Below are 12,025 nucleotides of genomic sequence, written 5' to 3'. Positions count from 1 at the left end.
TGTGACTTTGAACAGGGAGTCTACAAGGGGAAGATGATCCAAGTCGATCAAGGCTGTAGATGGATTCTCTTCTTCAATAGTTTTCTGTGTTTTAGTTTTTAGGGCCATCTTGCTGCAAGGGAGGAAATAGAAAAACTGATTCAACTGAAGGATGAATGACAGGAAAAATATAAACAGGGCGATTAGAGCTCTTGGCGAAATGGATCGAAGCAGAAAAGTAGTAAACAGTAGAGCCATGGGCTATTTATAAGTAGAATTTAGCTTAATTTACCGTTTAAAACTTGACCGTAGGCAATTTATTATAGAGGAGCAGGTTTAATTTTCCAATAGGAGGGTAAAATGGTTAAATGAGTCTGGCAATGGGATGGAAGTGTATGGCGCAACGACTTTATGATGTGGCGGCTTGTGAGTGGATGAGGGATAACGGATGGGTAACGGATTTATGACGTGGCAGCTTGTGAGTGGATGAGGGATAACGGACGGGTAGCAGATTTATGACATGGCGGCTTCCGTACGAAGAAGGGGGTAACGAGCATATGATATGGCGTGGGGGTGTGATCAATTGTTGGAAGGTTGAAAACCGCCGGCGGGATTTCGGGGCGGGGGGTGAGGCGGTTTATGGTTTTAGGCTTTGGGGGTCCGAAATGCCATGGGAGTGCCACGTAGCAAAAATAGGTGGCCATTGAAACAGCTTTTCATACCCCCCCTGCGTTAACGGGAAATGATTGAAGGGGGGCCGAAATGCTACCTCTGCCGTTGATCCGAGTGGCGTTGTTCGTGTCCATTGAAAAGTGTCGGGCGTTTATTTGGCGCCGATTTAACATTTTGTCATTTTGCGACTTTAGACAATTAAGCACCTTTACCCTTTATGAACCATATGATAGAAGAAAATTAATGGCACATTTAAACTAGTTGCCTGGAATTTATTTGATTTTCAACTAAAGCAATATTTTTGTTCTTTTGTTTTCTTGCCTAACATTTTATTTGGTTTTGCCTTCCTTTTTCAGGGCAATCTAACCTATCATTTTTTCTGATATGGACATGATATAAAATATTCCTTACATTTTGTTTTGTATTTTTCTTTTTTGTCCATATCCTAAGTTAACATTTTAACATATAATATTTTTTATTTTTATTTTTCTAATATGCTAACTTATCAAAACCAATATTACTTCAATGGATAGGTCGCGTGGTCAAGCCTGCAATAACAAATTGACAGCCAATAAATACTAAATAGAGCAGCCAAAGACCTAGCCAGCTGCCAAGAGTCGCATTGGTTGAGGTGTCAAGCTAGTGCGTTGCATAGGGCAGAGGTAGACGTTGATAGATGGGTCTAATCGGATGACAGGGAGATGACCATATGTCGAGTACGGGGACCTAGGCCATATTAGTCATCAAATATGGTGAAGGCACATTTCTAGGAACAAATTTTTCAATTAGGTTTTCGATTTGGGAAATGGTTGCAAGTTGAAACTAGGTTGAGATTTGAATATAGGTTGGAGGGGGCGTCAAACTATGATCCCTGGAAGGTGAGGGTTTCACTAATTCTCATGGAAAATGGCATATGGGAGTTTGCTAACACCAAACTCACCCTGCCTACAATTGTTGTAGAACTAGTCATCCATAACCAAAAGTATGTGAAAGCTTAGAGGATAATCTTGGATGCGATGAAGGATCATGTGATTCCTCACCTAGCTGAGAAGAAGACAACAATTTAGACGTGCGAGGCTTTGATGAAGCTTTGTCAGAGTGATGACACAAATAGGAAGATGGTGTTAAGAGAGAAAATCAGGAACACGAAGATGACCAGATCAGATATTATGACCAATTATCTCACCAAGATCACTTTGGTACGTGAGGATTTAGCACCAGTTGGGGAGGTAGTGACAGAGGATGAGATGGTAAGGATGGCACTGAATGGTTCACCAAACCATGGGATCCTTTTATGAAGGGCATCATTGCATGAGAGAATCTTCCTGATTGGGACAAGCTATGGGATGATTTTGTCCAGGAGGAGATACTCAAGGAATCTCCAAGGGGCCAATAGAAGGGTGATGATGAGAAGCTTGCCCTTGCCAGAAAGGCAAGAAAGGGGAAGAAAAATATAGGTGGAGTGACTATTTCACATGCTAGAAAGAAGAAGGATCTAAGTAAAGTAAAATGCTTTGCATGCCACAAGAATGGGCATTGCGTTTCATAGTGTCTTCAATGGAAGAAAGGGAAGGGAAAGTCGCAACATGTAGCAACATCTTCTGGTACTCAAGTTAAGTAGTTTACTGTGAAGTTTGAGGAGGAGCTCTCATGTCTCTTGTCTCTTTGGCACAATTTCCTAGGATGCTAGAGTCAGGAGGTTCTTTGGAGTTGAAGTATATTTTATAGTTGAGGCTTAAGAAGAATTTACTCTTAAGTCTTAGCCATGGAGGATAGGGTATATGCCATCACTTTTCAGGACATGCAAGTTCTCATGTGGTCGAAAGAATTTTGCCTCAACTCGGGATGAGTTGTTGGAGGCAAAGAGGTTAATTCATACATGTTGAAGGCTCAACTATCATGAGCCCTAGTTCATGACAATGAAAACCTATGTGAGCTTTGGCATAGGCGGATGGGTCAGTTGCATCACAGAGCAATTCCCATATTGAGGTAGATTGTCATTGGTCTTCCGGAGTTACAGCAGGAACGACAAGAGTGTGCAAGGGATGTCCTCATAGCAGGTATGCCAAGGTTTTTTTTTGAGTAGTGAGAGCAGATATAAGGGGATCTTGGATCTGCTGCATACAGATGTGTGTGGTCCAATGTTAGTAGCATTTGTGATGGGTGGGTTAAAGTTACTATTTGACCTTCATTGATGATTTCTGTAGGAGGACATGGATTTTCTTCATGAGGACCAAGGATGAGGTCTTCAGTCAGTTTTGAGAATTTAAGTCTCTTGTGGAGAATTAGACAAGAAGGAAGATTAAAGTCTTAAGAGTGGATAATGGGGGTGAATAGACCCCCCTCTACAACTCCACCAAACCACCACGTACAAACTTAAACTTGTTGCATTCCAAAAATCAATCACTGTCTCTTCTAAATAAACTGACATCTGTGCTATTTCAAAATCTCAATCCTCCAAAGGATACTGACCACCTATGAATATGAAGTAACATAGCCCTGGAACATAAGTAATTTGCCAAATTTTGTCATCCCTCAAGTCAACATCGTGGAAAAAAGTCGATGAACACCACATCATGAGCCATCCAAGAAATCTTGCAAAGATCACATTTCTGTATAAGACCAATACCTGTGGATGACATCTATTAGAGACATAAAGATATAATTCTACGTAAGTCAACTCATTAATCCTGGAATACCAAGCTTGTGGCAAAGGTGGCAACCCATGGAAGGATATCAACAACTTGTGAACATGAGAATCCCTCTCATGGATTTCAAATCCTGTAGTAACTGAAACAACATAGACTAGATCAACTCCCTTATCTTAAGGGATTCCTAAAGCAAGAGTAACATCATGGGCAACTCCCTTTGTTTTAGAGTATTTAATAACATTGTTCCTATACTCTACAATGTTCCCATCATTTGCAACCTTAGAATCAATCTTAGCATCCTCCTCCATCAAGGTATCACACCTATCGTCTTGAAGACAAGTGGAAGTCTCATGAATGCAAGAAACTAATGTAACATGACGAAGGATATTTTTAGCATGGATACTTGTCCTTGGTATATTTTTGGATGCTCTTATATGCTCTTGAGCCTCTTGGAATGTCTATGTGAGCCATCTAGTTCTTCGGTGGGCTGGGGTAGAAAATGAGGGCATATCTAATCATTGCCTTAGCTCATCAATACCAACATCTAACTCGTCACGAATCTTTGGATTAGTCTTTGGAACAACAACCTTCTCAATCTACTCAATCACTGAAAATGAATCTTGTCATCTGGAAGATCTCACATACTCATCAAACTTCACAACTTTGCTCACCATTGTCTTCTTATGTGTTGAATTATAGACCTTGTAATCCTTGGAAGTCTCGCTGTATCGAACAGAAATACCCTTGATATTGTAGGGTTTCAACTTTGTTCTCTTCTCCCTAGGCACATGAATATAAATTGGACAACCAAACACATGAAAATAAGATTCATTTGGTTTCACTTTAGTGAATGCTTACTTTGGTGTCATGTCTTTCAAGATCCCATGAGGACACCTATTCAAGATATACACTAATGTTTTACAAGCCTCGACCCCAAAACACATGGGAAAATCAATGTCATGAATCAAGAAACTAATGCCACATGACTAAGGATATTTTTAGTATGGATACTTGTCCTTATTATATTTTTGGATGCTCTTATATGCTCTTGAGCCTCCTGCAATGTCTATGTGTGCCATCTCGTTCTTCGGTGGGCTAGGGTAGAAAATGAGGGCATATCTAATCATTGCCTTAGCTCATCAATACCAACATCTAACTCGTCACAAATCTTTGGATTAGTCTTTGGAACAACAACCTTCTCAATCTACTCAATCACTGAAAAGGAATCTTGTCATCTAGAAGATCTCACATCCTCATCAAACTTCACAACTTTGCTCACTATTGTCTTCTTATGTGTTGAATTATAGACCTTGTAATCCTTGGAAGTCTCGTTGTATCGAATGAAAATACCCTTGATATTGTAGGGTTTCAACTTTGTTCTCTTCTCCCTAGGAACATGAATATAAATTGGACAACCAAACACATGAAAATGAGATTCATTTGGTTTCACTCTAGTGAATGCTTACTTTGGTGTCATGTCTTTCAAGATCCCCTGAGGACACCTATTCAAGATATACACTAATGTATTACAAGCCTTGACCCCAAAACACATGGGAAAATCAATGTCATGAATCAAAGACTTTACATTCTCAATGATAGACCCTTTCTTCCTCTTAGCAACCCCATCTTGCTGTGGGCCATAAGGCATTGTCAACTCCCTCCTAATCCTTGCTGCCCTACACAAAGAATCAAACTTCACGGAGGTATACTCTCGATTATTCAAATGAACTAATTTGTTGTCCCTTCCTATTTGGTTTTGAACCAAGGCCTTAAACTCTGTGAACTTGTTGAACACTTCATGATATTCTCAAAGAAATAGATCTAGGTATTGCTAGAAAAATCATCAATAAAGTGACATAGTGTTGATGTTTTTGTAGCCTTTGAAGGTCTTCCACATTCACTTGGTGTTTTAGCATGTAGAAGATATTTGATTGCCTCTTTAGGTGCTTGCTTGGTGGCGTAACTAATATTGTGATTTCTTTCCCAAGGTTAACTTGGGATTTGTTTTGACGATGAGTCTTTTGATAGATTGGAAACGTCAACACAAAAATGGCTGCTGTGGATATTCCGTTTTCTCAAAACTCTCAAAAGTACAATAATTAATCTAATTAATTATTGTGGACTATTAGGCCAAAGTTCTAAGGATAAATAATAAAATTATTTTATTGACTTAGATACTAAGTTGCACGAAACGGGGAAACGGGTACACGTTTCCGAAACGGGCACCGGTACGAAACGTGACCCCCCCAAATTTTGGAAACGGGGAAACACAATATATATATATATATATATATATATATATATATATATATATCTATTAGGACATTTAAGAAATATGTGCAATCATAAAGCATATATGATACATTCTAATTTATTACATTATGATTAAATTGTCAATTGTCAATGCATAAACTATAAGTCTCTAAATTTACATCACATTTACTCATGAATGATCACACAATGAAAATAGCAATATACAAAATCAACCACGAGAAATTTCTAATTTCTTGTCTCGTGCTTGATTGGGAGTCTCCTCCTACATAGTTGAATGACTTTAGTGCTCTTGATTAAATACAAGTTCCATACCCTCGTATCCTACGTGCTCTTGATTATTGGGAGTCTCCCCTGCATAGAGGGCTTGGTTTTCTTGACTAAATACAAGTTCCATACCCTAGTACATGACAAAATCCAATGGAAACATTCAATCCCCCCAATCCTGAAATCCTGAAAAACAAATAAGTCTGCTGGATTTTGAGTGAGATCTAAAATTCTACTTTCTCCATATGAAATGCAATGAGGGCGAAACCACTCTCAAACATCCTGAGTCATTTCATGGTAATGTTAAAAATTTAAGTAAAGGGATGAAAATGAAAAATAAAGGAGAATGTCACTTTTACTTTAAGAATTTAACATTACCATGAACTGCATATCAACACTAGGGCCATAGGCTTGAACATTAGGCTTGAGAGGCATTCAGAAGATATTTTAGTCGCCCAATAAAAAATTAGAAGCAAAAAAATAAAAAAAAAACAAGAAAAAGTCAACTTAGAAGAGGAAACTCCGTCGTACAGGTTTCCAGGCCGTACGGTACTCGTTTCCGTTTTGTTTCCGGCCGGTAACGGACCCTTCTCCAACGTTTCCTGCAACTTAGCTTAGATATTATCTCAATCGTTGATCTCGAGTGAGGCTTAGGATTTAATCCTATCCATTGATCACTTGGGAGATTAGATTAGTTGTTTTGGCTTAATGAAATTATAAAATATGCCAAAGGGAGAGGTGAAGAAACGCAATGGAGAAAGTGGTTTTTTTCTAGAGTGAGAGGCTCAATTTGACTGGATAGAAGTGAGGAGAAGTGCAACATGGAATTTCGGGAGAAATTCAAGGAGTCCAAGGTCAGGGAAGATGGAGGTCAAGTTGTTGAAGAAGAGGGCCAAATTGTGGAGGAGATCAAATAATATAGGGAGGTCGATTTGCTAGTGAGACATGTTAGTTCTCTAGGGATGATTTGCTTTAGGTGGTTTGGTTTCCAGAGGTTGAATTCTTTGATATTGATTTTCCCAATGGGGCCGAGTTTTTAGGTGCTGAATAACTGTATTTTTTGTATGTATTCTTTGTGGGTCTAACCCAAATTTTTGCCGAGAAATTTAATGAAGGAAGATTGGGTTGGATGTAAATTGTTTGTTATGATGTGATTGATCTCTTCTATTTATGATACATGTATTTATTTTTAGACAAATTCAAAAAATTTGAGATAAATATTTTTAGGTGTTTTAATAAGTTTCTATTTTGCAACGAGGGTTTTGTGGCTAAAGTCAATCTACTAAAATGGCATCATCAAGTCTAAATATGATGATAGGTTGAAAGGGGCTATAAACTTCAGTCCATGGAAGGAGCGAATCACCCTTATCTTAATGGTGAATGGTTTGTGGGAAATTGCAAGCCAAGTGATTCAAGGTCCTTAGGACACTACCCAAGCTACTGAATATAAGTTGAAAGATATAAAAGCCAAGAGCATTAGTTTGGATGGTGTGAAGGATCACGTAATTGCTCACATAACGAAGAAAGATTCAACCCTAAGTTGTAGGAAACGTTGGAGAAGGGTCCATTTCCGGCCTGAAACGAAATGGAAAGCCTGGAAACTCGTACCGTACGGCCTGGAAACTCGTTTCCAACCGTACTAGCTCGTTTCTCGAGGAGGAAACGTGGCCAGTATAGCCGGAAATGCGTTTCCAGACCATATGGTGTAGTTTCCTCTTCTAACTTGACTTTTTCTTGTATTTTTTAAAATTTTTTTGCTTCTAATTTTTTATTGGGCGACTAAAATATCTTGTGGATGCTTCTAGATGCCTCTCAAGTTATAAAAAAGAGGATTTTTTGAGTGGGGCAACCTAATGTTCAAGCCTATGGCCTTAGTGTTAATATGCAGTTCATGGTAAAATTCTTAAAGTAAAAGTGACATTCTCTCCTTTATTTTTCATTTCCTTTTACTTAAATTTTTAACATTACCATGAAATGACTCAGGATGTTTGAGAGTGGTTTCGCCCTCATTGGATTTCATATGGAGAAAGTAGAATTTTAGATCTCACTCAAAATCCAGCAGACTTATCTGTTTGTCAAGATTTCAGGATTGGGGGGATTGCAATGTTTCCATTGGATTTTGTCATGTACTAGGGTATGGAACTTGTATTTAAGACTTAAGTAAGAGAACCAAGCCCTCTATGCAGGGGAGACTCCCAATAATCAAGAGCACGTAGGTTACTAGGGTATGGAACTTGTATTTAATCAAGAGCACTAAGGTCGTTCGACTATGTAGGAGGAGATTCCCAATCAAACACGAGACAAAAAATTAGAAATTTCTCGTGGCTGATTTTGGATATTGCTATTTTCATTATGTGATCATTCATGAGTAAATGTGATGAAAATTTAAAGACTTATAGTTTATGCATTGACAATTGTCAATTTAATCCAATAAATTAGAATGTATCATATATGCTTTATGATTGCACATATTTCTTAAATGTCCTAATATATATATCGCATTTCCCTGTTTCCAAAATTTGGGGGGGGGGTCATGTTTCGTACCCGTGCCCGTGCTCGTTTCGGAAACTCGTACCCGTTTCCCTGTTTCGTGCAGCTTAGATTCAACCTATTAGAGGTGGTTGACCTTAACAAAGTTGTACCAGAGTGACAACCATAATAAAAAGATTTTGCTAAGGGAGCAGCTGAATATCATCAAGATGGACAAATTTGAGACTATGGCCTCATACTTCACAAGGATTCAACTAGTTTGTGATGAAATTTCAACTATTGGTGAAGAGATGGATGAGATGGATCTTGTCAAAGTAGCACTAAAAGGGTGTACCAAGCAGTGGGCAACATTTATGCAGGTATCCTAGCCAGATATAAACTCCTTGATTTGGCCAAATTGTGGGATGATTTCCCCCCAAAAGGAGATTTGAGAGGAGTCTATAATTAGCGGACAATGCAAAGGTGGAGATGCGGAGAACCTTGCTTTGTTGGGCAAGGAAAGAAGGGCAAGGTTAAATCCAAGCAAAACCAAAGTGGTGGAGCATCTTCCTAAGGGAAGAAAGACACAAGTGAAGTGCTTTGCATGTCACAAGTTTGGCCATTATGCTGGACAAAAAGAAGAAAGGCAAGGGAAAGACAACAATAGCCACATCTTGCACAGATGGATGTGTTGGCTAACAAAATCGAGAAGGAATCTGCTCTAGTATCTTGTCTTTCTGGCATCGTTAGAAGAGGGCTGTGGTTTGTGGACAATGGAGCATCTTGTCACATGATGGGACCTCGTGATATCTTCACCAGTATGGACAAGGAGAACAAAGATCTACTTGTGGAGCTTGGTGGCAACACCAGGTATGCAGTAAAGGGTATTAGCAACCTACAATTCTAGCTAGACTCAGGGAGTCTTATGGAGGTGATGTATGTACCTAGGCTGGAGAAAAAGTTACTCTCAGTTTTGGCCATGGAGGACAAAGGACTTGAGGTCATTTTCGCGGGAGGTGAGCTAGTACATAGTAGTGACATCTCGAATGAGATTTGGCACACGAGAATGAGACATCTACAATACAGGGCTCTACCATTGTTATGGGAGATGGTCACTGGTTTTCCAGGATTTCAGTATAGAGCATGATGGTGTGTGTAAGAGACATAGTATTTAAAACCAGTTGGTTTGATTCGGAAACCAGTCAAACTAGTCAGTTCATTAGTTGAAGGGGATGAATGAGTTGAAAAAATGGGTTACGCTGATTGGTAGGCTAGAGTTTTCCATTAACCGGGCGATTGATTTCCCATAAACTGGTCGGTTCCATCATACACCAGCTGGTTCATTACCAGCGCGGCCACTGACCCCACGGATTTGTTTTTTGGATTTTTTGAGCGGTTTTGAGGGAACTAGGGGTTATTTCCCTCCAAATACAACCCCTCGAATCCTTTAAAAGGAAGCCTCCCCTCTAGTTTCCCCCATATATCTCAACCCTAGCAATGCTGGTAATCAATGGCAATGTTAAATTCTTAGTGTAAAAGTGACACTTCCTTTATCTTTCATTTTCATCCTTTTACTTAAATTTAAGATTACTATGAAATGACTCTGGATGTTTGATAGTGGTTTCAACCTCATTGGATTTCATATGGAGAAACTAGATTTTTAGATATCACTCAAAAGCCATCAGAGTTAACAGTTTTCAGGATTTCAAGATTTAGAGGATTGCAATGTTTCCAATTGATTCTGTCATACGTGAGGGTATGAGATTAGCATTTGATCAAGAGCTTGATGCCCTTTGAGTACCTTGTTGTTGGTGGCATTGATTGTTGAACTTTGTTGATGTTGGTGGTATCGCTTGAACTCCTCTACCATGGCCTTAACAAAAATGTACCCTTCACTCAAAAGAAAATAATTGGTTAGGCATGCTAAGCTTTTTTACCATATTATAAGGTTGAGGAGATGAATCCTTCACTCAAACCAAAATCATTGGTTAGGCATATTAAACTTTTTCAAATTCTGCTGTATTATAAGGTTGAGCAATCCAAATGTGAAGGCTTTAAGCTAGATGATGTTTATGTAGCTTTTGTTGATGATCCCATTTCTAGTAGTGCTGATTGAATGATGAGTTTCATGAGTGATCATGTTGATCAGTGATTTGTAGTTTTGGTATCTAATTTTGCTGCTACTACTACTACTGCTACTGAGGTTGCAGAGGAGTCTGAGGAGTCCTTAGACTTTGAGCCAGATGATATTTATGTAGCTCATGTTGATGATCCGATTGTCTAGTAGTGGTGATGAGTTTGATCATGATGAGGAGTGATAATATATAGACTTCTAGGCCAGTGACCCCATTGCTTGTAGCATTGTTTTTGGACTCTAGAGACCATTTAGAGCCTCATTAAATATGAATTTTGTTGCTGATATGTATTGCACGTGGTGCCATTTTGATATATTCACCTTTACATGGTTTATAAATGAGAAAACTTTGTATATTTTACCTCTATTGGTTTGGATTCTTGGAATCATGGTTTTAAATCTAAAAAATAGTTTTTTTTCATTAAAAAATAATTATTTCATGTATTTTTTTAAAGATCGGTTCATTGAGATTTGACCAGTCTGGTTTTCATGGTTTCGGTTCTAGTCCGAAAACCAGTTTGGTAGGTGGAGCGGTCTAGTCATCATTTTCAATTTTGAATGCTATGGTAAGGGATGTGTGCTTGGAAAGCATGCCAAGGCCACATTTCCTAACAGTGAGATCTCAAAGGCCTATAAGATCTACATTCTAGGATAGAGGAAAATAGTGATTGGGAGGAATGTTAGATTTGAGGAGTGTAGGACCTTTAGGAGGTCACATGGGATAGATCTAGCTATGGTAGAGGGCCATGAATGCAATGCTCCAAAGGTTGAGTAGGGGCCAACAACACCAACAATTTAGACAACCTTAAAATCTGGAGGAGGATCCAGATGTTCCTTTGGGCTCTACCATGAGAACGATGAGACGGGCCAAGTAGTCCTTGAGGGATGCAAGGGAGCATGTGGAGGCTCCCAACAAGACCTTTAGGGAGAGTAGACCACCAACCATATTTTCCAGTTATTTGGCCTTGACGAACAACATCAATGAGTCTGAGCTTTCTACCTTTGGGAAGACAACAAACTAGCAGGTTTGTAGGGACACCATGGTGGAAGAGTATAGTTCCATCATGAGGAACGATGTGTGAGAGATATTACCAAAAGGATGTCAGTGGTCATCTCTTGATGGATATGTAAGATGAACCATGCAACTGTTTGAAGTGTTGAAAAGTATAAGGCGAGGTTCGTGGTGAGAGGCTTCTCCCGGAAGGAGGGAGTGCACTACGGGGATTTTTGCATGTCGCCAGATATGTGCCAAAAAGAGGGAGTGCGCTATGAGGATTTGCACTTGTTGCCAGATGTGTGCATCTATCAAGACGATCATTTCTATTGCTTCAATGATGGAGTGGAGGATACATTAGATGGATATGAAGATTGCCTTCCTCAATGGTGTGATTGAGGAAGAGGTGTATATTGAGCAGCCTCAGGGTTTTGAAGTGCATGGGAGGGAGTCCCATGTGTGCAGATTGAAGAAGGCCTTATATGAACTTAAGCAAGAATCTCGCACATGGTACTCCGGGATTGATGGGTACCTACTTGGTATGGGCTTCACTAAGAGTGAGGTGAACTAAAATTTGTACTATGTACT

The 12,025-nt window shown here is 39.2% G+C and overlaps 2 protein-coding genes across 3 annotated transcripts in view; both read left to right on the top strand.

The window, feature by feature from the left end:
* Positions 1 to 12,025, top strand: part of LOC149170335 (lipid phosphate phosphatase 2-like) — a 170,382-nt gene that overhangs the window by 117,257 nt on the left and 41,100 nt on the right. The gene's annotated exons all lie outside the window — the stretch shown is intronic.
* The window catches only part of LOC149170336 (protein CPR-5-like), a 35,134-nt gene continuing 32,100 nt past the window's right edge, over positions 8,992 to 12,025 (top strand). Inside the window, exon 1 of the mRNA XM_089428075.1 lies at positions 8,992 to 9,193. Coding sequence (XP_089284201.1) covers positions 8,992 to 9,193 — 202 coding nt within the window. The remainder of the gene's footprint in view (positions 9,194 to 12,025) is intronic.

Source organism: Pinus tabuliformis, chromosome 4_2 (assembly GCF_031772625.1).
Source record: "Pinus tabuliformis cultivar Carrire ecotype Pingquan chromosome 4_2, CPIR1, whole genome shotgun sequence".
Taxonomy (NCBI): domain Eukaryota; kingdom Viridiplantae; phylum Streptophyta; class Pinopsida; order Pinales; family Pinaceae; genus Pinus; species Pinus tabuliformis.
This window is presented reverse-complemented; position numbering and strand designations above follow the sequence as displayed.